The sequence below is a fragment of the Macaca thibetana genome, chromosome 2 (assembly GCF_024542745.1).
Source record: "Macaca thibetana thibetana isolate TM-01 chromosome 2, ASM2454274v1, whole genome shotgun sequence".
Taxonomy (NCBI): Eukaryota; Metazoa; Chordata; class Mammalia; order Primates; family Cercopithecidae; genus Macaca; species Macaca thibetana.
Window position 1 is genome coordinate 153,609,106 of NC_065579.1, and position 26,834 is coordinate 153,635,939.

General features: G+C 36.3%; 1 protein-coding gene across 2 annotated transcripts in view; it reads right to left on the reverse strand.

The window, feature by feature from the left end:
• The window catches only part of STXBP5L (syntaxin binding protein 5L), a 512,379-nt gene extending 490,888 nt beyond the window's left edge, over window positions 1–21,491 (reverse strand). For both annotated transcript variants that reach the window (XM_050781882.1, XM_050781881.1), the window contains exons 1-2: window positions 21,212–21,491; window positions 19,771–19,967 (exon numbers count right to left, since the gene is read on the reverse strand). In XM_050781882.1, coding sequence (XP_050637839.1) covers window positions 19,771–19,959 — 189 coding nt within the window. In that variant the 5' untranslated portion in view covers window positions 19,960–19,967; window positions 21,212–21,491. The remainder of the gene's footprint in view (window positions 1–19,770; window positions 19,968–21,211) is intronic.
• Window positions 21,492–26,834: the final 5,343 nt, after the last annotated feature.

The window sequence follows — 26,834 nt, forward strand, 5'->3', positions numbered from 1 at the left end:
GGAAATGGCCAATGACTGCCAGATCCCTAACTTCCGCAGGTCCCTCATTCACAACACTTCCAACTCAATACTGACTACAGAAAGCCAAATATGCTTCCCAAACCAATCACGTAGAATGTCTCCCTTGTACACAGCCTGCCTCCAGCTTCCCATGCCAACAACTTACAATAAGAACATACTTAAAGCTTACCCTTTTTTCACTACAAAGCTCTCCCACTCTTCTGCCTGCGTTTGGGTCTCTGCCAAATGCAAACAATGGTGGGTGACTCCTTTGCCACAGCAAAATCTGAATAGCCTATGTCCTCATTGAGTGGTCTTTGTTAATTTCCACATAACAAAAAACTAAACATAAAAAATACTAAAATGAAATGCACCCAGAAAAATCAATAATCATTGCCTGCATCTGCATGTTTGAAGTATGGATACTTTTGAAGTATTTTTCTCTCTACCTACTACTCAGCAATAAAAAAAAAGAACAAATCACTGTACATTCAACAACTTCAACAAATCTTAAAAAACACATTGTGTTGTGTAAAAGACACACACACACACACTCTGTATACCATATGATTCTATTTATATGAGGTCTAAGAACATATAAGCATAAGCTATGGTGATAGAAGTCAGAATTTAGGCCAGGCGCAGTGGCTCTTGCCTGTAATCCCAGCACTTTGGGAGGCCAAGGAGGGCAGATCATGAGGTCAGGAGTTTGAGAGCAGACTGGCCAACATAGTGAAACTTTGTCTCTACTAAAAATACAAAAATTAGCCAGGTGTGGTGGTACGCGCCTGTAGTTTCAGCAACTCTGGAGGCTGAGGCAGGAGAATTGCTTGAACCCCAGAGGCAGAGGTTGCAGTGAACCGAGATTGCGCCACTGCACTCCAGCCCGGGCGACAGAGAGAGACTCCATCTCAGGGGACAGAAAAAAAGTCAGAATTTAATTGCCTCCGGAATGGGGTAAGGATGGGAAATTGACTGGAAAGTGTCAGGAAATTTTTAGAAAATTTAAGATATTTTATATCTTGTTTTGACTGATGGTTACACAGATGTATGTAATTATCAAAACTCATTGAAATGAGTACTTAAAATCTGATTTTTATGTGTAAATTATCCCTCACATACTTCCCTCCCTGATCTTTCTTATTTTGCTTTCAATTGTCAACTCCCAAATGTTCAGCTCTTAGCACCCTATTCTCTCATTGTTTATCTTTGTTCCAAGTTCTCTAAATCTGTAGCTCTTCACAGAACAAAATATATGAGCAGTGTAAAAACATTAGCAATAAATAAAATTATTTCTAGTAAATATGTAATCCTGCTTTGTATGAAGACAGAAATTGTAGTATGAGGGAGACTACAGGTTCCAAAATAGCAGCATACAAGCAAGGTCATTTCACTGCCCACACAGAAAACCAAAACAAATATACATCGCTGAGATTATTACCAGAAATATCCCAAAATTCAAATATAAGAACAAGTCAGTTTCCAGGGCCACAGGGAAGTGAAAAAAACTCCAAGCAGACAATAAAGACAATAAGATTTCCATATCTGTGATGCCTCTCGTACCAATCTGCCTGGCACCAAGAGCTAAGAAAATTTCCCCCAATTCATGATTTCTACTTTGGAAAAAGTGAGCTCAAGGTAGACAACCAGCTTCCCCCACATTTTGGGTACCCTAATAGGAGCCCTGTATCTACCCCAAACCAGGGAAAGCATTAGGGGTATCTGAAGTAAGAAATATCCCTGACGACAAAGAGAAACAAAGCGGGGAGGTAGGACTGCATCCCTAGCCTTGGAAATTCTGCTCTGTAACTCAGCCAAAGGAGACACCAAATTAGAGGTTGTTCAACAGTGTCATGCTATAGGAAGTTCATCTGTCAGGTCTGCTGGGCATGAACCCCTAGCCAGCCTTCCCACACAACACAGAGAAGCAATTCAGAAATGCATCAGAGAAATTGGCCAGACATAGTGGCTCACACCTGTAACCCCAGCACTTTGGGAGGCCGAGGCGGGCGAATCACGAGGTCAGGAGATTGAGACTATCCTGGCTAACACAGTGAAACCCGGTCTCTACTAAAAAACAAAAAATTAGCCAGGCGTGGTGGCATGCACCTGTAGTCCCAGCTACTCAGGAGTCTGAGGCAGGAGAAACGCCTGAACCTGGGAGGCAGAGGTTGCAGTGAGCCGAGATCGCGCCACTGCACTCCAGTCTGGGCCACAGAGGGAGACTCCATCTCAAAAAAAAAAAAAAGAAAAAGAAAAAGAAAAAAAGAAAGAAATTTATCAGAGCAATTTAACAAAAAGATTGAAATGATTCTTAAAAATCAAACAGAAATTTTGGAACTGAGGAATATGTTTGCTAAACTGAAAAACTCACTAGAGGCCCTCAACAGTGGAATGTATGAAGCAGGGGAAGGATAATGTGAGCTCAAAGACAGGCCATTTGAAAATACACAGAGGAGAAAAATGAAATAGAATAAAGATTGCTTACAAAATACAGAAAATTACCCCAAAAGACAAAATCTAAGAATTACTGATAGTCAAGATAGAGTTAAGCAAGGGCAAGGGGTAGAAAGCATATTCAAAGAAATAATAACAGAAAACATTCCAAAACTGAAAAAGAGATAAATATCCAAGTACAGGAACGTAGAATACCAAACAGATTCAACTCAAATAGGACTACCCCAAGGCTTGAATAATGAAACTCTCAATAGTCAAAGACAAAGAGAGGATCCTAAAGGCAGCAAGAGAAAATATGCAAATAACAGAAAAAGAAGGTTTAATCCATTCAGATTTCTCAATGGAAACTATATAGGCCAGCAAGGAGTGGTGAAAGAAAGAAAGAAAAAAAAAAAGAACTGCCATCCAAGAATACTATATCCAGCAAACATGTCCTTCAACTATGAAGGAGAGAGAAAATATTTCCCAAACAAAAGCTTAGAGAATTCAACACCACCAGACCCATCTTACAAGAAATGCTAAAGGGAGTTCTTTCATCTAATTTTTTTTTAATTAACTTACAAAAACAAAACATGTGAAGGTATAAAACCCACTGGTAAAATTAAGTACACAGACAAACCCAGAATACTCTAATACTGGAACTGTAGTGTGCAATCCACCTATAATTCTAGTATGAAACCTAAAAGACAAATCTATCAAAGACAATAATACCTAGAGCAATCTGTTAACAGATAAGCAATTAAAAACATAAATGGAGACAACAAAATCCAAAACGAGGGAAGATGGAGTTAAAGTATAGATTTTTTCCCACTCTTCTTCATTTGTCCTATTCTTTGTGTGATCTAATATAAGTTGTCATCTTTTTGAAATAAACTTGTTATATCTATAAGATGTTCTGTGTAAGCCTCACGGCAATAACAACGCAAAATCCTATAGCTTCACTAAAAATAAAAAGCAACAAATTAAGACATATTACTAGAGAAAATCACTTAACCACAAAGGAAGACGGTAAGAAAGGAAGAAATTAAGAAAAGAGTTACAAAAGAACCAGAAAACATGCAACAGAATGACAGTAGTAAATCCTTACTTACCAATAATTATCTTGAATGTAAATGGATTCAGTTATCCAACTAAAGGCATAGGGTGGCTGAATGGATAAAGACACAAGACCTAACTATATACTACTTACAATAAACCCAAATTCAGAAACTGAAGGGGTGGAAAAAGATATTCCATGGAACTGGAAACCAAAAAAGAGCAGGAGTAGCTATATGTAGATCAGATGAAATACACTACAAATCAAAGACTATACAAACAGACAAAGAAGGTCACTATATAATAATAAAGGAGTCAATTCAGCAGTAGGATATAACGATTATAAATAACAATGAACCCAACACCAGAGCTTCCAAGTATATGAAGCAAACATTAATAGATCTAGAGAGAGAAGTATACTGCAATACAATAATAGTAGGGTACTTCAACAACCCACTCTAGGCTGCTACTCATCCCTTTCTCCAGAAGTATGGACATTGTCATTAGGGCTTCATGGTTGCAGTTCAGGAGGTGAAGCCCAGGCAATGGTGTGCATTCCTTATATCACCATTTCAATTATGTTCTGGAAATACAAAATAATTCTACAGCCATACATATACCCTCTTATTTCCCCTTTTGTTAGTTATATATAGCCTATAAAACTATACAGGAATACAGCAATTTAAAATAAAGACGAGGACTGGGCACGGTGGCTCACGCCTGTAATCCCAGCATTTGGGAGGCCGAGGCGGGCGGATCACGAGGTCAGGAGATGGAGACCATCCTGGCTAACACGGTGAAACCCCGTCTCTACCAAAAATACAAAAAATTAGCCGCACATGGCGGTGGGCGTCTGTAGTACCAGCTACCGGGGAGGCTGAAGCAGGAGAATGGCGTGAACCCGGGAGGCCGAGCTTGCAGTGAGCTGAGATCGCACCATTGCACTCCACCCTGGGCAACAGAGCAAGACTGCGTCTCAATAAATAAATAAATAAATAAATAAAATAAAGACGAGGTAGACTGTAAGGATGCAAACAAATGGATTACCAACAAAAGGACCAATGGAAATCTCTGACAAAAAGAAAGACTAAAGCCATTCTCCCAAAGGATCTCATTAGTTAGAAAAATGGACCTGACAATATGAAGCATCTTCTCTGTAATTGTCTCTGACATTTTCTCTGAGACCAGAATTTAAGATAGATAGTTAAGGTATTTACCAGATACTAATCACAAAATACATAGCTTCTATATTTAAATATTACTGATCTCATTCCTTATTCACTTTTCATTAATGTAGCTTTAATTTCTATTATTGCAGTTTTAATAATATGAATAAATAGAAGTCTTATGCCTGTAGATTTAGTAACTGTTACTAAATCAGTACTTTAAAATCTTTGGTCCTTTAGCATTCACTCACATGAATTTGACTGTTTTTGCTCTAATTTCTTTGGGCTTTTCTAATTTAAGTGGAATACAATTGTACTGTGAAACAATGCATGAGATTGTGTGGTGAAATGAAGAGTAGAGTTTTTGAAAATGATAATGATGCGAAACATACTGGTATAATTACTGTCTAACACAATGAAATATGCTTGTCCATGAGAATGATAATAACTACTGCTTTAAGAAAGATAGAAATGATAGAGACATAGGAGAAACATCTTTGAAAAATGAAACATCTTTTGCATAAATGTCTACTGTAATTATAAAATTCTAATCCTTGTTGCATTCCTTCTATTACTACAAATGTGTTAAACATTCAGTTAAAAAAATCTCTCTCAGTAACAGACAGATCAGCCAGCCAGAAAGTCAACAAACATCACTGTAAACTACACACTAGACCAAATAGATCTAATTGGCATTGACAAAATATTTCACCCAACTGCTACAGAATACACATTTTTTTCATCAGCACATGGAACATTCTCCAAAACAGACCATATCTTAGGCCATAAAACAAGTTAGAACAAATTCAAAAAAGTAAAAATCATATGACATATCTTTTCTGACCACAAAGGAACAAAACTAAAAATCCAGAAAAAGAGGATCCTCAGAAACTACACAAACACAGGAAAATTAAACAACATGCTCCTGAATGACCAATGGGTCAATGAAAAAAATTAAAAAGGAAATTTAAAAATTTCTTGAAACAAATGAAAATGGAAATATACTGAAATCTATGAGATACAGTAAAACCAGCACTAGGAGAGAAGTTTATAGCATTAGACACCTAGATCAAAAAAGCAGAAAGACTTCAAATAAACAACCTAAGATACACCTCAAGGAACTAGAAGAGCAAGAACAATCCAACCCAAAATTCATAGAAAAAGAAATAATAAAGATCAGAGAAGAAATAAAGTTGAAAATTAAAAAAACTACAAAAGATCAACGAAATGAAAAGCTTGCTTTTGAAAATGTAAATAGACAAACTCTTAGCTAGACTAAGAAAAAAAAGAATATCCAAAAAAAAACCATCAGAAACAAAAAAAAATAGAGACATAATAACTGAGACCACGGAAATGCAAGGAATTATTAGACACTATTATGAACAACTGTATACAAACAAATTAGAAAATTTAGAACAAAGGAATGAATTCCTGGACACACACAACCTACCAAGATTGAACCAAGAAGAAATAGAAAACCTCAACAAACCAATAATGAGGAATAAGACTGAAGCAGTAATAAAAAGTCTCCCACCAAAGAAAAGCCTGATGATTTCATTGATGAATTCTACCTGACATTTTAAAGAAAAACAAATAGCAATTCTACTCAAACTGTTCAAAACAATTGAAGTAAGAATACTTCCAAACTTATCCTACAAGGCTAGCATTACCAAAACCAGACAAAGATACAACAAAAAAAGAAAACTACAGGCCAGTATCCCTGATTAACACAGATGGGTCAATCCTCAACAAATGCAAAACAATAAACGTGATACATCACACGAATACAACCAAGAACAAAAACCATACAATCATTTTAATAGATGCAGAAAAACCATTTGATAAAATTCAATATCCCTTTATGAGAAAAACCCTCAGTAAACTGGATAGAAAAAAACATACCTCAAAATAATAAAGGCTATAAATGACAAACCCATAGGTAGCATCATACTGAACAGGGAAAATTTGAAAGTCTTTCCTCTGAAATCTGGAACAAGACAAGGATTCCCACTTCCACCACTTTTAGTCAACCTAATACAGAAAGTCCTGACTATATCAATTAGGCAAGAGAAAAAAAAATAAAAGGGTATCCAAATTGGAAGAAGGGAGTCAAATTAGCCTTGTTCACAGATGACATGATCTTACACTTAAAAAACCTAAGAACTCCACCAAAAAACTGTTATAACTGATAAGCAAATTCAGTAAAGTTGCAGGATACAAAAGCAACATGTAAAAAAATCAGGAGCATTTATATGCACCAACAGTGAACAATCTGAACAAAGAAATAAAAAAGCAATCCCATTTAGAATAGCTACAAAGAATATAAAATACCTATGAATACCTATGAATAAATTTAATTAAAGAAGTGAAAGATCTCTACAAGGTAAAACACTGACAAAGGAATTGAGGAGGACACGAACAAGTGGAAAGAATTTCACACTTATGAACTGGAAAAATTAATATTGTTAAAATGACAATTCTACCCAAAGCAATTTACAGATTCAATGCAATCTCTATCAAAACACCAATGACATTCTTCACAGAAACACACAAAAAAAATCCTAAAATTTATATGAAAACCACAAAAGATCCTGAATAGCCAAAGAAACCCTGAGCAAAAGAACAAAGCTAGAGGCATCACACTACCTGACTTCAAAATATACTACAGACTTAAAGTAACCAAATCAGCATGATACTGGCATAAACAAAGATACACAGACCAATGGAACAGAACAGAAAACCCAGATATAAATCCACACATTTCCAGCCAACTAATTTTTGGGAAAGTTACCAAGAACATTCATTGGGGAGAGTTTCTTCAACAAACGGTGCTGGGAAAACTGGATATCTATATGCAAAATAATGAAACAAGGCCCTTTCACTCACTATATACAAAAACCAAATCAAAATTGATTAAAGACTTAAATCTAAGAACTAAAATTATGAATCTACTAGAAGAAAATGCTGGAGAAATGTTCCAAGACATCAGTCTGGGCAATTATTTTTTTCTAAGACCTCAAAAGTACACACAACGAAAGCAAAAATAGAAAATGGGATTGCATCAAGCTAAAAATCTTCTGTATAGCAAAGAAAACCATCAACGAGGTAAAGAGACAACCCACAGAATGGGAGAAAATATTTGCAAACTGTTCATCTGACAAGGGATGAAGAACCAGAATATATAATGAGCTCAAACAACTCAATAGCAAAAATTAATACATAATCTGAGTTTTAAATGGGAAAAGACCTGAGAAGACATTTCTCAAAGAAGACATACAAATGGCAAACAGGTATATGAAACAATGCTCAACATCACTAATCATCAGAGAAATGCAAATCAAAACTACAATCAGATATCATCTCACTCCAGTTAAAATGGCTTTTATTAAAAACACAGGGAATAATGAATGCTGGCAAGGATGTGGAGGCGGGGAACTCACACTTTGTTGGTGGGAATGTAAATTAGTACAGCCACTAAGGAAAACTGCATGGAGGTTCTTCAAAACTAAAAATAGAACAGCCAGCAATTCCACTACTGAGTATATGTTCAAAAGAAAGGAAATCAATATATCAAAGAGATATTGGCACTGTTATGTTTATTGCAGCGCTACTCACAATAGCCAAAATATAAAATCAACCCAAGTGCCCATCAATGAACGAATGGATAAAGAAAATATGGTATATATATACAAGGGAATATTATTCAGTCATAAAAAAGAATGAAATCTTGTCACTTGCAGTAACATGAATGTAACGAGAAGTCATGTTAAATGAAATAAAACAAGCACAGAAAAACAAGCATCACAGGTTCTCACTCATGTAGGAGCTAAAAAGTACATCTCATGAAGACAGAGAGTATATTGTTTACCAGAAGGCTGAAAGGAGGGTGGGATATATTTTGATATAAGAAATAATATCTAGTATTTAGTAGATCAGTAGGGTGACTATAGTTTACAGTGATGTATTGTACATTTCAAAATAGCTAGAAGAGAATAATTATAATGTTTTTAGCATAAAGCAAAGACAAACATTTAAGGTGATGTATATCCCAATTACACTTATTTGATGTTTACAAACTATATAAATGTATTAAATTACCATATGTACCCCAAAAATATGTGCATCTATTATGCATCAATTAAAAGTATTAAATTTTTTTAAATCAAAAAAGTACCCCAAATCATTTTTCAAAAAAAAAAAAAATTGTAAGAAATTTGAGTCTGTTAGCAGAGAACAAAGAAGCATGATTTAAAGATAATTATTTGATAATTATACTGAGTTGATCCAGATTAAATACTTTTCAATCCTTTCAAAAAGAAATTGGTGAATAAAAGAGAAACTGTGACTTAGAGTTATTTTGGTATGTTAATAGTCTCAATAAGTATTAGATTTGTTAGGGAAATGAAATTGTACCAAAAGAAATATATTTCAGACATTTTCCAGGTTCTTTTATTTTATCCAAGAAGACATAAATGGAAATTAACATAAGCTAAGTACAAAGAAAAGATATCAAATACATTATAAAATAATTCAAAAATAGTAGAAATACAAGGAAGAAAGAAAGGAAGGGACAGGGAGCAAAAAACTTGAGCCACTGGAAAAGGAATAAGGGAGAGTTTCATAAATGTTACAAAACATGAATTAAAGTTCACATGATGCAAATTATTCTGTTAATCACATAAAAATATAAATGGTTCACAGAGTGTGTGCTTGCCTTGCAAAGTCATTCTTAAAAAAGGTTGCCCAATTTAAAAATCTAGTTTAGAATTATATATAAAATATGCTTTCAGTAAATGTTTAAATAATAAGTAACTGAATTCACCAAATAGCTAGTGGGAAGCTATGGCAGAGCACAAGAATATTGAATATTACCTCAAACAGCAAAGGAGTTTTGGTTAAGATGAAACTGGAAAAAGCAAAGAAAGATCCAACAATAAACTACTATAGGATGGCAGAGAATCAGAATAAGGTCCCTTTGGAATTATGTAAGTAATCAATAAATGTAATGTAAGATTATTCGAAAATGGAACTCAATAAATCAAAATGTGTTCCTCATCAGTATTTTAATCCTCTTCCTACCACTTTACAACTCAATTCTTCAAGTATATTTAGCCTATTCACCCAAGTGAAGAAATCTAAGTTACTAATAAAACAGACTTTGTCCAATTCACTTTCAGCTTTTTGCTATATAATTCTATTCTAAGTAACTGTAGAGTGAATCCTTATCAAATGTTCTATTCTTTCACTTAAAAGAAGAGCTATACAAAACTGAATCTCATCCTATCCCTCAAATAATTTATTTCATGGATAAAAATCAGTAACATTGAGTGCAACTTAAAGAATCCCACCCCACTTTTATTCACTTTGACATATACTATGTCTTTCATGACACTTTTTTCTAACATTCTCAGCAAAGCCTATCCTATAGTAGCATCACAAAATAGTACAACAGCTCTCAGGATGAGCTAAAAATATTCTTTTTCCCATTCTTTAAAGAATGTTACCATGTCTAGAAAACATTTAAAAGTTCTCTATTTGTCATCTTGTGATGCACTGAACAACCCACCCACTTCCTCACATATAGCTTTCCAGTTCATAAAGAAATCAGGACAATGAGGTTTTTTTTTCATTAATATACACAAAAGCACAAGATAGCTGATCTTATCAAAAAACCTGTGACTTTACACAAATTGAATTAAGATAACTTCAAGCCAAGTGACAATGCAACATGGACTTTGATTGGATCCCAATCTAAACAAATCAACTACAAAAACACAATATGGGACAACTAAGGGAATTTAAACATTAACTACATGTTAGATTATATAAAGAAATGTTAATTTTTTCACTATGATAATGGTCTTTAAGATTATAGTGTAAGCACAGGGTGAGGGGAAGTGCTTATCTGCTCTGTAAAGTTTTTACAGGTGGAAGGGTACGATGTCTGAGATTTGCATTAAAATAATGAAATGTAAGAGTAGCAAATAAGATAATATAAATAAGCAAGATTAGCCAAGGATGGTCACTGTTGAAGCTGAGGGTTCAATACTATTCTCTCTGTTCTTGTGTGTTTAAAATTTTAAAATAACTCAAAAAACAAAAACAGGTGAGGTGATGAACATCTAGGTACAGAGAATAACAGCCCCCAAAGAACCTGTGAATAAGTTAGGTTATATGGCAGAGGGGAATTAAGGTTGCAGATGGAACGAAGATTGCTAATCAACTAACCTTGTAATGGGGAGATTAACCTGGATTATCCCGGTGGGCCCAATGTAATCACTGGCATCCTTAAATATAAAAAAGGGAGGCAGGAAAGTCAATGTCAGGGTGGTGACGTGTTGGAAAGATCAACTGGCTTTGAAAATGGAAGGAGGCTGGTTTTGAAGATGGGAGGGGGCCATCAGCCAAGGAATTGTGATCAGCCTCTAAAAGCTGCACAAGTCAAGAAAACAAAATCTCCCCTACAGCCTCCAGAAAAGAATGCAGTTCTGTGAACACATTAATTTTAGCCCAGTGACATCATTTCATACTTCTGACCTCCAGAACAATAAGATGATAAATTTGTGTTGTTTTAAGCCAATAAGTTTTTGGTAATTGAAGCAACAATACAAAAGTTACATGATCTTCTAGTAGAATCACATGCTTTTATTTACCGGAAAGGACATAAAGCACAGATCTTACTGAAAATTCAAATGAAATATGTATCTTGTCAGGTAAGGAGAAAAATTCCAAATTAGATACCTACTGTTTTATTTTACTTATTTATTTATTTTAGAGACAGGGGTCTTGCTATGTTGCCCAGGCTGGAGTACTATTAGTGGCTATTCATGATCACAGTGCATTAGAGCCTCAAACTCCTATCCTGAAGGGTTCCTACCCCTCATCCTCCTCAGTAACTAGGACTACAGGCATGTGCTACCATGGCCACCCCTTGCTATTTAAATTAAAAGGCAAATCTTACCTCTATTCCCCACCCTACCATTCCCTTTCTGGTAGCCTTAATTGCTTTTCTGTGGCTTAATTGCATCACCACCCCTACAGTATACCAAAATGATATTAAAATCTACTACGGCTATTTTTTCACCACTTTTCTTTTCTATAAAGTCAACTCCTCACACATCTCCCCTACTTCTACTCTTGGTACTGCTGCTATGAATTATATTCTTTATTATAGTGTTGACCTTATTTCTGTCCATCACCTTACTGAAAATATGTTTACCCTAATCAATTTCCTCTTGGCCTAATTCACTTGTCTCTTACAATTCTGTTATTTGTTTGTTGTTTTGAAGTTTGTTTTGTTTTTACTGTCTTTGACCACTCCACAAAGCCTGAGTTTGTCTCTTACTATTCTTTCTAAAGAATGCTTCAGATTACCTGCCTCTACTCTTGAGTTTTCCTCATATCATTCTGCTCGGTTCTTCTCTGTCTCCTTTGCTAGTTTCACATTTTCCACCTACATGGATGTTTACCAACTGTAAGCATTTCCCCCAGACTCAATGTAACTTCAAAATTTATTATACTACTAATAATTTTCAAACTTTTACAGTTTACAGATTTATAGACAGGTTTTTAGTCAATTTATAGGAACAAATTAAACTGAACATTAGCCAATCCAATTAGTTTTCTTCAGAGTGTAACTAATTTTATTGTGTTCATTTTGGTAAAGTAAAAATAAAAGAAAGGTAAAAGAAGTATAACAATTTTCTCTCAATTCCAATCTTTACTTTCTAAATTCAGGTATTAAATCTGCATCTAAAACCACCAAAATGATCGGTTTTATTTATAATAAAATTTACATATCCAAATAAGATGTTGATTTTATGCTATTGTCAATTCAAAGAGAGATTTATTGAATTGTAAGACACTTGCCAGGCACAGTGGCTCACGCCTGTAATCCCAGTACTTTGGGAGGCTGGAGTGGGCGGATCACCTGAGGTCAGGAGTTCGAGACCACCCTGGCCAACACGGTGAAACCCTATCTTTACTAAAAATACAAAAATTAGCCGGGCATGGTAGTGGGTGCCTGTAATCCCAGCTACTTGGGAGGCTGAGGCAGGAGAATCGCTTGAACCCAGGAGGTGGAGGTTGCAGTGAGCCAAGACCGCACCATTGCACTCCAACCTGGACAACAAGAGCAAAACTCTGTCTAAAAATAAAAGAAGATAATAATAAATATAAAACACTTAACTGAAACTAAAACAAATACTATATTTTCAATTTCAAATTCATTATATTGATTATATAGCATCATTATATACCATTATATTCAAAATAATTCTATACACCATCAATATTAACTGGTAAGTTTGGGCTTCCAATAAAACTAAAATCATATTCTTCTTTCTAATATGTTAGATAAGTCAAGAATACATCATAGGTGATTTTGCTGATAAATCAATCCCAGAAAGCATTATTTCATTCTTATCATAGTCAGTTGGCTGAGAACAGTTTATGTCCTATTTTTAAAGGTATATAATAAATAAAATATCTTTTCAACAATAAACATGCCAAAATACCTTCTTGCTGCATTCCTTCAGTGACTATGAATGCTTCATTTAATCAAGCCTCTCCCTAGGTATCATGGTGAACTTATTATATACTTTTTAGAGGGCTTATATTCTATTCTTTATAACTACCTTCTCTAAATCCTTTAAATGTTATTTCTATTTTTGGTTGTATAAAACTTAATCAATTTTTTTTTTACTAGTCCTTATAAAGACATTTTTGTATTACCTAGAAAATTAGGAACAATTATTCAGAATACTTAATCTATATTTTTATATAAAAACACTAGTATAGTGTGCACATTAAAAGATTAGCCTTTCAAATACTAAAAAGAAGAAAAGTTATCCTCCTTTTAAAACTAAAAAAGAAAATAACTGTCACTATAAACAAAAGCTTTTTTATAAAGATCATCATTTTGATACTTAAGTAGGAACAAAAAGTTCCATTTTTCTCTTATGAGAGAAACAAACTCAATTTGAAAGTTTAAAGCAGGGCTTCTACTTGAGACCTTTAATGGATGTAATCAAAGTTGTTGCTATTGAACCAATATGTAAATGGCTTTACAGAACTATAATATAGGAAATCAGTATAATCACCCTATTATTAAAAGTAAATATGAAACCTAATCCTAAGATTTTTCACAGGCAAATCTTCAAGTGAGGGCAGAGAAATATCTACAGAAATGTGCTAAATTTTAAGAAATAGAAATTTGGTTTACTCACTGATAATAACCCTACAGATAAACATACTTGGAAATTATGTTAAGATTTTTAATTAGCTCTGTATGAGAAATACATAAAGTATGACAGCACTATTTGTTTTTAAGAACATAAGAACCACCATACTATATGAAATCAACAACCCAATTTGCTGATAAATACTAGCACTAAAGGACTTTTTGTGAGAAAACATGATTGCCCTCTAGGTAACTTTAAAATTTTGCAAACATACTTTCTACACATCCATAATCCTTGACTCAAGACTGCCCCTACACCCTTATGCCCTCAGGATAAGCAAAGCAGACAGCCTGGAGTACTGAATCATCTGGTTTTGGTTTCTGGTTCTTAAAAGAAAAAAAAATCTTTAATTCTTCCTGGTTATTATGCTTCTTAGCATCTCAGTCTTAATGGTAGCTTAATTCTTCCTTGTTTGCCTCCATTACCATTCTTAAAGATGCCTCTACTGTGCTTTTTGGTGACAGGAGCATGAAGTCATTGTCAGAAGCTAAATCCATAATCAGTTATCCAACTGTACTACCTTTTATTTTACCAGTTTTTAAGTATAGAAATGAAACAAATCCACATATCTCAGGGAATCTTCTGTTATTCTTTTTATGGATGAAAACTTTATAACTGTGGAACTGTGATCATGATCTTGTCCCAATCTCAGTTGCAAAACTGCTTAAGTAAAATGGAGTGAAATTAGGGGAATGTGGAGACAATGAAAATCTTGAGGAAGAGATAGTATTCAAGAATATCTGGGCATTTAGTCTCCTTTCATCCTGCTAGGGCCCTGGAAAGCCCAATGCTCTACAGTTCATGCCTGTACCTCTGATCCATACCTATTTACCTGGTATGATCTGATATTATGTCAGATATGAGGATCATTATTATAAATCCATTTCCCTGCAGAAGTTATACTAGTTAAACTACATGTTGTTTCTAACATTATGACCATTTATAAAAATAGTTTATGAATGATTATAAATAGTGAGTTGGCTAATTTAAGAGTTTATTCAGAAATTTAGGGATTATGTTATCTGGTTCCGGTAATATATTTATTTTACTCTTATTTTTTTGGTAATATACTTATTTTTATCTTTTGTTAATTAGGTCTAGAACACCCCGTGCATTTGTCACTGTCAATCTAAAACTTCTGAGCTGTTCCCCCAAAGAGATCATTTGGAAATAAGAATGTTCCTAATATCTTCTTCAATAAAATCTGAAATAAATTTAATTGAATCCTCCTACAATCTTCTTTTCTACATCTCTTTGAAAAGCATATACCATGTTCCTAAAGTGGTATTAACTCTTTCACTAGATGCTCTCTACCTCTTTATATAAAAGTTATTTCATAAAAGCAACTCCAAGAAGCTGTTCAAAATAATATCTAGTTTTCTTTTAACACACCACTCTATATCGCTTCCTTCCTTTAATTTACTCATTTATTTGCTCAACAAATATTTGACTGCCTTCAATGGGCCAGGCACCATTCTATACATAGATGATACAGATGTGAACAAAATAAAGCCTTACTTTATACGTATCACTGTATATATAATCTAGAAGGACTTGACACTTGGTTTGCTTCAAAAGCATGTAAGTTCTTACTCTGCATTAAATAAAGCAAAACTGAAAGTTGTAGATATGAATTTGGAAAGGTTTATGGAAGAGAAGTTCACACAGAATCAATATTCAACAGAAAAACTTAGTCATTTATCAAATGATTTGTAAATTGTATATTTAGATGTTTTCAATTAAAATAAAATGTTTAAGGCATATATAAGTAGTAATTGCTCTCTGCTTTAATATCTTTTTCAATTAATCGACCAATCATGTATATGCATCTTTACTCATTTAAAAAGTGTATCAAGTGTGCACTATAATGGTTCTCACTAACGGCTGTGCATAGAAATCTCCTGTGGGGCCATTCAAAAAAAATGCAAGTGCCTAGGACTCACTCCTAGAGAGTTTGATTCTCTAGGAATAGGGAGGTGCTGGAAATCTCTATTTTAGACACCAGAGTTGAGAATTACTGGCCAGCTAGATAGTGTATACCCTAGCAATAAGAAGGAAACAAGAAAAAAAAACACTTATTTGCTTCTCAAAGAGTTCATAGTATAAGGGCAGTGACAGATTTTTAAGAAACTTTTTTAATCACAAGAAGATGCTAAATTCACACTATAGGTATATGCCAGATGCTACAGAAAAAACATAGAAGAGGTTTTTAAAAAGAAAAAAGAGAACCCTGGTGGGTAGTTGAGGTGGCAGTGGTCAGAGCTAGTCTCATAGAGGTGATGTTTGAATTATGAGGTAAAAGATGGCTGGGAATTATCCAGTCATATGAATGTAGAAAAGTTACTCTAGTCAGAAATGAAAGAATGAGAGAAGGCACTGAGATATGAGAAAATATGGTGTTTTTTTAGGGAATGCAGTACACTTTGGGAATCAAGCAAATGAAAATGGAAAGGTAAACAGGAATCCCTTCTGAAGGAAACTCTATACCCATCAAGGTAAGCAATTTGAAATTTATTTTATAGAGCAATAGTTTCAAATTGTATTTCACAGAATTCAAGTTCAGGAAAGGCAGTTCATATATTTCACAAATACCTGGACAATGCAAGCATTCAAATGCATACACATTCTGAACTTAGATTGCAGTAACCCAATGCATTAACTTTTTTTTTTTTTTTAGCTGACCTTGAACCAAAGTTTCTTCTGCCATTTCTATGGCTGTGAACTTCTTATAGATATTTTGTTTATTATGAAGGGTACAGCTTTATACTTTCACTTTTTTAAGGCTAGCGAACATCCTACTAACTTCCTATGGGTGATATTACACAACAAAAAGCAAATATAAAAAACAATTTTTTTCAATTGGCTGTATAATTTATTCTTATAATTTCTAAAACAGATGTGTGCCCATAAGGTGCCACATTTATTTGTTTGAATAGATGTTATTTCCTGTGGTTTCAAATAAGACTTTCATTTTAAGAGCATCATTGCTGTAGGGAAACCAATATAGAATTTTTAGCAAGGAAATTACCTAATTAACATTGCATTTCAGAAATAGCCGTTATTGTAACAAAATGAAGTATAAGGTAAAACTAGAAGTAAAGAGATCAGTTAAAAAGTGATTTCAGAAGACCAAGCAAGAAAATATGATGGAATAAACAAGTACTGGGGATGTAGAAAAGATCATAAATTTCAGAAACACTAAGGAAATAGAATAGATGGGATGTGATGACTAATCAGATATAGTAGAGAGGAGGCTTTCAAACAGCCAAGTCTAGATTTATACTTCAGTTTTGCCCATGTTGAAAAGGTAGAAGCACCCAGAATGACAACTCCTTAGAACTCAGAAGAGAATGTTTTTTGCACATTTAATCAGTGAGTCTATGAATCTAAATAAAGTCCCCATTTCAGTAGCGGTTCTAATTTTGGGATTTCCTTAGTCCATTTTTATATATTTTGTTATAGACCAGGTAACTATAATACATCCATATAACCACTTTTTAAAATTAACTATATTCCTGCCCGGCGTGGTGGCTCACGCCTGTAATCCCAGCACTTTGGGAGGCCGAGGCAGGCGGATCACGAGGTCAGGAGATCGAGACCATCCTGGCTAACATGGTGAAACCCCGTCTCTACTAAAGATACAAAAAATTAGCTGGGGGTGGTGGCGGGCGCCTGCAGTCCCAGCTACTCGGGAGGCTGAAGCAGAAGAATGGTGTGAACCTGGGAGGCGGAGCTTGCAGTGAGCCAAGATTGCGCCACTGTACTCCAGCCTGGGCAACAGAGCAAGACTCTGCCTCAAAACAAATAAATAAATAAATAACTATATTCCTATCTAAAGATGCCACAGTATTTTACACATTTAATAAGACTTCAATACTGTTAGTGGACAACTTATATAGCTATCTACCTTACAATTTATTTGAAAATCATAAGCTCATATTATTGTAACCCACTAGTTATATTCATTCTACTATGAACACGAGATTTTAGAAACTTTAACAATAATATTAATATATATTTTATCATCCTTTCCATTTATGCATTACCTTCACCTTGTTCTGTCTGATCCTCCCAATCACCCTCTGTTAGTTAAGGAGAGCAGATATACTTATTCCCATACTACAGATGCAGAAACGAAGGTTCAAGGGAGATAAATGGCTTACCCAAGATTATATGGCTATCAACTAGCGGAACTTTAAATAAAACACAAATTTTCTGATTCCTAGGCCAATGCTCTTCCTATTATGCCATATGTTTTTAACTTCTGCCACTTCCTATGACTATCTATTACCTGAATAAATGGAAAGATAACTATGTATTCCATTCTCTCTTGCATTCACCCATTTTCCTTAAGTTTTTTATTTAAAACCTTCTCTACAAGCTTTATGACCTCAACAGCCCAATGCCATTCTGTTTCAGAAGTCTATCTTTCCTATACCAATTTTACCTCTGGTAAAATTCTCCTGTATCACTGTCATATACATGAATTGAGAGAATTTGGAAAGTATTTTCAGAATCTGATCGTGAAAATTGCAAACACTTCGAAGATTAAAGAATCAGGGCATAATTCCCCTGCCTAACAGTTCAAATTTGAACTCCAGGACTCTTTTACATTTGTCTCATAACCACTATTAAGACCTTCCTTCATCTAACAGAATATCTGTTATTTCCTATTGAGGAAAAAAATCATTACTGTTCACAAATTTCACAAAGTAGCTTAGAATTAAATCTGTCTATCTAACTTAACTCTAAATAAACTTGCTTTTATGTAAACTAATAACTATAGTTATTAGTTTATTAATTAGTTTATTATTAAATACTAAAACTATTTAATGTTTTCATAATGACCCTGTCAGGAATATAGGCTGAGGCGGTGATTGAAATATATCTCATTATACATGTATCACTTGTTTACCACAAAAATAATTTTAATAATTTCAAAAAACTTTTCTTTTGTGACAGTATTTTAAAAGTTGTTAATTTCTGTGATTTTGCAAGTTTTCTATTTCTTCTTATGTAGCCAAACACATTTACAAAATTATATTCATTTATATGACATAAATAACTTAGTAGCTTTTGTTGCATATAATAGGCACATTCCAAGACAACTCAAAAAGTGGCAATAAAATTATAAATCACTTTATATCATAAAATATAACAAATATAGCGATAACGATATCTCTATGCATTAACCTAATGCTTGTTTTATAAATTCTCATCTTCTCTACCTATCAGAAACTCTTTCTTTTGCATATTCACTAGAAGTTCAATATTGAAGTATAATTACATAAAATGTTTTTTCACTAAACTAGAACACTGGCTATTTTTGAGTTCTTACAACTATAACAAGTTCTTATAAGCCTGTGCATTTGTCCGTTTGTGTATTTATGAAGAGTTTAAGAATGTGGAGGTGATTTTATTCAGAATTTTAAAGCAAAGTCACTGGCCCCTTTAAAATGGACATATTTTTCTATTATCTATTTAATCCTAGCAACATGCTAGTAGCTTTATTCATTTCATACTGAACAGTGAAATAACAATTATTTTCTCTGACAACACACAAAAAAATGACTATTTGTTTCTTCAGTTAATATAATACAAAAATATTAAAAATTCCGTCCACTATTGGATCTTAACATTATCACAAATTCTACTTTTTGTGTGTGCTCATTTCCCCCTTAAACTATCATCGCTTTTTAAGTTGACGCCTAAAATATCTATTCAGCCAAACTGATTTACCCACAGAGCTTTCTGCAGCAGACTCTGATGCTGACATCTCAACAGTTTCCTGTTCCTGGTGTGTTTTTCCCTCGTTTCCTCACAACAGTATAATAAAGAAATAATAGGCTTTAAGCCAATTCAAAGCTTACCTTGCAAATCTGGAAATACTCTGAAGTCAAGGTTTCCTGAATTTCCTCTCTGAGAACCCCTGCAGTCCCCGCGGGAGGTACGGAACCACTTCCAGCCCCACCACCACTGTTACTGCCACTGCTGCTACCACTGCCAGGGGAGGAGGCAGTTAAGCCATCCAAAACTTTTCGGAAATTAAACTTCTTCATTTTAAACACTGTTGAGAAATTCAAAGAAAAAAAGGGAAAGGGGTGACTTAACACATGCAATTAGACCTTGGTTTTTCCACTAGTCAAGACCTTTCTCTTTTCACTAGTCAAGTCAGTTCCCATTTTACGAGCATTGGTTATAACCGACTGGAAAAGAGTCAGGCTTCGTTTGCCAAATTTTAATTCCAAAAAGCATATCCTTTAAAAAAAAAAAAAAAGATAAATATAACACAACTCCAAAAGCAACAGTATTCCTTCCTCATACATCAGATATTCAAGGACTGTATCCCCAGCTGTAACTACGCTTTATCAGCACTGGGGTAAAAATAAAAGGCAGTGTCATCATCGTCATTAGCATTATATCATCATTATTATACAATCAAACCAGAGTTCAACAGAACAAGACTCCGTCTCTCTCTTAAGGGCGGGCTTTCCTTCTTCGAAACGTTCAGCTCAATATTTTATTTTCAGAAAAACGATGTTGGGGGAGCCGGTATTTACTCTGCCACCACCTTCCGGGCTCTTCCCCCATCAGCTTCAACGCTTCCTTTTTTGTCACTATGAAAGGCAGCGGGGGGGAGGGATACTTTTTCTAGTCCCCATCCCCTAGCAGCCCGGACCCCAAAACATCTGCGAGTGACCCACAGCAACAGCTGCCGGGGGGGAGGGGAGAACGGCGACACCGTCTGCTTCCACTTCTCCCTCCGCCTCCCCCTCACCTCCCCATCATCTCCCTCCCCGCGTCCTCTTTCCACCCTCTCCCCATCTCCTGCTCCCCTCCCTCCACCTCAGCCCGCAGCCGCCGCCGCCGCCGCGCTCTCGCGCCTGTTCGCCCTCCCGCCGTCCGCTCTCTCCGCTGCGCGGCGGCCGCCCTCGGGGGACGTGAAGCGGTGGCGGCGACGGCTGCGGCCCGAGTCCCGCGTCAGTCTTCTGGGCGCGCAGAGCCGCCGCTCCCGCTGTCCCTCCCTCAGGCCAAGCGCTGAGGCGCGGGGCTCTCGCCCGCGGGCGCGCGAACACACAAACACCTCACACCAAGGCATTCGCGCGCCCAGCCAGAACACACACAAACACCCTCAACACGGGCATTCGCGCGCTGGTGCGCTCGGTGTCTCTCTGTCTCTCTCTCTCTCTCTCAAACACACACATACACACACACTCACAGACACACACAGGTGCAAGGGAGCCACGGCTGGACGGCGGCAGCGGCGGCGGCGTCCCAGAGGGATGACTATCTGACCCAGGACTTAGGCACCTTCCTCAGACGCCACTCGCCGCCTGCCAGCCCGGGAAGCTGAGGGGGCCGAGGGAGGAGGGCTCGAAGGCGTGGGTCCGGCCCGGCTCCAGCCGCTTCTCTGGTCCCTGTGGTCGCGGCGCCTGGCGCTCTCCGAGGTCCTAACCGAGCAGTCAGGCTCCAGCGCAGGCTCCGCCCTCCCGCCGTGGGAGGCAGACCCCGCCCCCGGGCCGGCCTCTAGCTCGCCCCGCCCTGCTTCTTCCCTGGCAAAGCTGGGCGGTGAAGGGGGCGGAGTGCCCGGTACGTCGAAGGGCGGGAGTAGCTTCGGCGCCAATCCTAGATTCGATAGGGTAAGTTCCGCGGTCTCCAGGGCGGAAGATAACTGTGGATAGGCCGAAGGTAAAGCCAATGACAGCGGGAGGGGAGAATTTACAGAAGTAGGTGAGGTATTTGATTGACAGCGGTATTGGCCAGTATGCTGGGGGTCGTGCTCTGGGGGATGTAATTGGCGCTACCTGTTGAAGGACGCAAGTGTGAATCAATAGAATGCCTGCAAGCGTGCGAATTTGGGCGCCTGGAGTCTGAGGCTGCGGGGAAGGTTGCTTACCTTAGGTATGGCTCTGGACAGTATGGTGAACTGGGCGAGTGTTTTGCACCTTTTCATTTCTACGAGCCTCTTCCCGCTCTTCAGGAGCATCTATCTGACTCCTGTAACTCTCCTGCCACCTGCACTCAACTTGTATCTGTGATTAACCCCTGCCGTTACCTAATAATGGCTTAATAGTTCGTATCTGCCAGACAGAATTGTATTTCAATGGTTTCAGAATATATAGCCTTCTAGAGCCTAAGGAATTGATTGCTCACCTTGCTCTCTAGTAAGTAGAATTACTCCTTCCCCATCATCCTCACATATGCAAAGATATCTATTTAATTTCTTTAAAGAAATATTTTTCACTCTGTAAACCGTATCAAGAATATATTTAAGCTATCTCTGTGAGTCACAATAATCATTTTGAAAGATGCATTATTCAGTGCAGAAAAAAAAAAAAAAAAAAAAAAAAAAAAAAAAAAAAAAACTGTATCAGGATAGACTTGGCTCTGAGCCCTCACCTGCTATTGAATTGGGGAAAATTTGGACCCCGATGTCTTTGCAAAATGAAGGGCAGTTCAGCGGGCCACAGCTAAGTGAGACTTCAATTTGGGCATCACAACAGAACTCATTAGTGATCATTTCAAGGAAGAGAGTGGGAAAGAGGAAGCAGGAGACTTGAAGGATGATGACTTGTCCAAGGACATAGGAAGGAAATGGTAAAGATGAAATAGAGCTCAGTTTTGCAGATCCTCAGCTCATTATTGAATCTTTCTGTCCTGAATAACTATTTCACTCCTTTTGGGACTCCCTACACTGCTGGTAGTCTCTCATTGCCACAGCTAGACAGTAACCTTCTTGAAGGCAAGCATGGAATTGTATATTTCCCTAGATTATTTAGCACCAGGCACAATATTTCACTTAAAATAGGCATTTAAAGGGTTTTGAAGAGTTGTTTTATTAATATTTTTTATCAGTTAAAGATATATGAGTTGGTACCCAATTGCACAATGTTTGAAAGGGGTAAAAATAATGGTGGAAACAAGTGCTATGTCTGACACAAACTAGATCTTGGTAGGGTTCCAAATTGTATATTGGGTCCCTAACAACAGGTTTCTTTTTACTCTTTTCCACCATTTTTTCTTCTCTTCTTCCTGGCCCATTGCTCACCTCAAAGTATGGATGCCAGTTAAGGCTAAAGAGTTTGCTTTCCTTGTTTTATGTCTGGCTTTTCTTTTTAAAAACAGAGGCAAGGAAGGTTATAATAAAGTGGCTGAGTTTTCATTTTTCTAATAAATGAAAACAAGCCTATAGCAAGTAATGGTTTGATATTTTGATGGGAGTGAAGAAGAAGAAGAGCCCCAGTTCAGCAAAGTGAGATGTAATGTTTGCAAACAAAACCTCTTAAACTGATCATCACTAGCACCTTATTATCGCAAACTAAATAATGGTTTTTATTCTAAAAATTGGGGGAGAGCTGAGGAAAAAAGTACACAAAAGATTGACAGAGATCCTTCTTGAGGACCCTGGAGAGAATTCAATAGACTGCCTGAGTTAAAAAAGAGGTGACAAAGTAGACATCTCTTCAGATGGGACAACAAATAGGTATAGGAAGTGGGAGAAAAGCCAAGTCAAAACATATTAACTTTTCCAAATAAATATTGGAAGCCTAAAAAAATATGATCATTAGGATGCTTAGACTGTGGACTATTTGGTACTATTTCAAATATCTGTGTTCCTCCACAGTGAATAGCATAATGCCGTCTACATAATAAGTGCCCAGTTAACATTAATTTAAATGAATGGCAGCAAGTAAAAATCATAACATAATTGCAGTCTCAGAGAGCCTGTGGACAGAAGATATTGTGATGCCAATTCACAAACTGTGAGCAAAGGATAGAATTAAGCAAGAGGCAGAGTACATTGTGTAAGGAGACAGCAGAAACAATGGCCTAAAAATCTTACTAGGTGAGAGAAGCATAATGAAATACCTATGCAAGTAGATTTCATCCTCGATTAATTAAAAAGCAATAAGAAGTTATCTTATAAACCATCTGTTAACAGCAATGAGACCAGACCACAGCATATATTTTATAAATAATGTAAGAAACTTTAGAGTTGGATCGGGTAATGATAGTTGCAAACTGGAAGAATACTTTGTGGAGAGGAATGATTGAGGTACAGCTTCTGAATAAGGCTTGACTTCTTCCTAAAATGACAAGTATGAAGAACTGCAAGAAGAAAAATACTTTCAGCTTGATCCATGGAGCAAAATCATCAAAGCATTTAAATAAATCTAGTACATCGGAAGGATTTTTAGGATGTATGTTGAAAATACGTCACAACTCACTTTAAGTGTTTGTGATTTTGGACTCAAGCCAACAATGAAGCTAAGAGAGGCTGCCTTTCCACACCTGCAAAATAATTAAATAATTGTAGAAAGTACGTACATGTGTGGCGTTTCACACGAAGAAGAAAATTTAACTGGCTAGGGTTAGAGAAAACTAAACCAAATTGACAAAACCATACGTGAATAATCCATTGTATATAGAGATAATAATAAATCTACCAGTTATTTAGCACTATGTTAAACATTGTGCTATGAACTTTACATACAACTCTTTAAACTTGATCTTTATTATAACTCTATAAGATAGATATTGTCCCCATTTTATGAATGAGGAAATCTGGGGCTCAGAAATACTTTAAAAATTCACCTAAGGTCACTTTGGTGGACAATCCAGTCTTCGAATTCAAAGCTGTCTAACTTCTAAGATCATGCTCTTAATCGGTGCCTTATTATTTAATACTGCTTAGAAGACTAACTAGAAACTAGAATAGAAAAAAGGTGGCGGGTCAATTCTCCACCTAAAATAGTGGATATATGTGTATTAGTCTTCCAGGACTGCCATAACAAAATACCATAGACTGGATAGCTTAAACAACAGGAACTTAACACAGTTTGGGAAGGTAGAAATCCAACATCAAGGCATCGGCACATTTAGTTTCTTCTGAGGCTTCTCTCGATGGCTTCAGACAGCCACCTTCTCTCTGTGGCCTGACATGGTCTTTTCTCTGTGGGCTTACATCCCTCGTGTGATTTCTCCACGTGCCTAAATCTCCTCTCCTTAAAGGCTACCAGTCAGGTTGTGTTAGAGTCCACCTTCATGGCCTCATTGTAGCTTAATCACCTCTTTAAATATCCTATCTCCGGCCAGGCGCAGTGGCTCATGCCTGTAATCCCAGCACTTTGGGAGGCCAAGGCGGGCGGATCACGAAGTCAGGAACTCGAGACCAGCCTGGCCAACATGGTGGCCCGTCTCTACTGCAATACAAAATTTAACCGGGCATGGTGGCAGGCACCTGTAATCCCAGCTATTTGGGAGGCTGAGACAGGTGAATTGCTTGAACCCAGGAGGCGGAGTTTGCAGTGAGCCAAGATAGCGCCGCTGCACTCTAACCTGGGCGACAGAGTAAGACTCCATCTCAAAAAAAAAAAAAAAAATTACATTTATTTTCTTATTTAATCCTCACAACAATAATGTATGGTAGCTATAGATAACTCCATTTTACAGGTAAAAAAAAAACTGAAGCAAAGCAAGGTTAAGTAATAAGCCCAATATCATACATTTGGTAGGTTTTGAAACAAGAATTTGGACTAATATCAATCTTATTACAAAGTTCTTTCCTTACACTAGTAGTTTTCTGTTGAGGACCCAAAGAAATCCCTTTATAAAGGTGTTTTATATTAGGAAAGTTAATTATGACAAATTCAAGTATTAGGATAAAACAAAACAGAAAAAAATGGAAAATATCTGATCAGGAGTTTGGATACTAGAACTACAAAGACATTTGAGAGTTCATTGGCACTGAGTACTAGAAACAGAGGACTTTGGGAACGGCAAGCTAATGGGAGGTTCTTATCTCACAAGAAATCTCAGCATAATTTGAAATACATTAAGAGAATCGCAGGGGAGTACCCCATTAAAATTGAAGAAAATCAGTTATCAATAACTAATTAGATGTAGTAAGGCAGTATTAATTTGCTGAGAAAGGCTGTAGTCTGAGTGAATATCAGAACAGCTGGAAGGAGAATTTGGGTGGAGGGAGAATTATGACATAATACTTACCATAAAGTGGGGCTGGCAATTGTTTACATTAGCAAGTGTGAACATTTCCAATGTGCATGCTGTGAGCTTCTAGATCCTGGCATGAGCAACCTAATTTGTCACCCACTTCTGACCCTTCCATCAAGTTATAGCAGTGTCCTTATTATTTGCCAGTTTAAGTTAGAATTTCAGTAAGAGAACATAGCTGAGTAAACAGGTTCCACCTATATCCTTTCTGGCAAATTTTTCCAGAGCATTAGGAATTACCTTTCCTTTCTGAGTCTTTATCTAACTCTTTTTTGACCCTATTATACATCCTTCAAGAGGAGTACTGGTTAATAATTGTCAGCTTTCTATTATATGGCAGTAAATAACAATCAGCATTAAAACTCTTATTCCTAGTCCAAGCCCACAAAAGAAAAACCACAGGGTTAATTAGATAGTGTCATAGTTGTCATGGGTTTCAGATAAATAGGCAGGGGTCATTAGGATAGAACCAAGACACAAAATATGGCTGGGCACAAAATCAATAACAGAATAGCAAATAGTTTTGCCCTGCTAGGGGCAAAACTCAAATATATGCTGTTAAACATGTACTTAAAATCAGCTCTTTGTGCATACTCTAAAATAATTTTCACATATTCATCCATCACATTGTGATGTGGTAAGAAAAAAGATTTAGTGTTGGGATGGGCCTAAGTTTACTAACTGTGGCACTAACAAGCACTTTTAGCCTCTAAGCCTCAATTTACCCTTTTATATGGGAATAAATATAGGGTAGTATAAGAAATAAGTGAAATTCTGCATATAAGAGTGACTTGTAGAATGCAAACTACAAATAAATAATATTGTCATCATTTTCATTATTTTGTACTTTAGTAAAGTTGTTTATAGGAATTGGCTTTAGATTTGAATTTATGTTCCCATTGCTATTAATATGAAATTC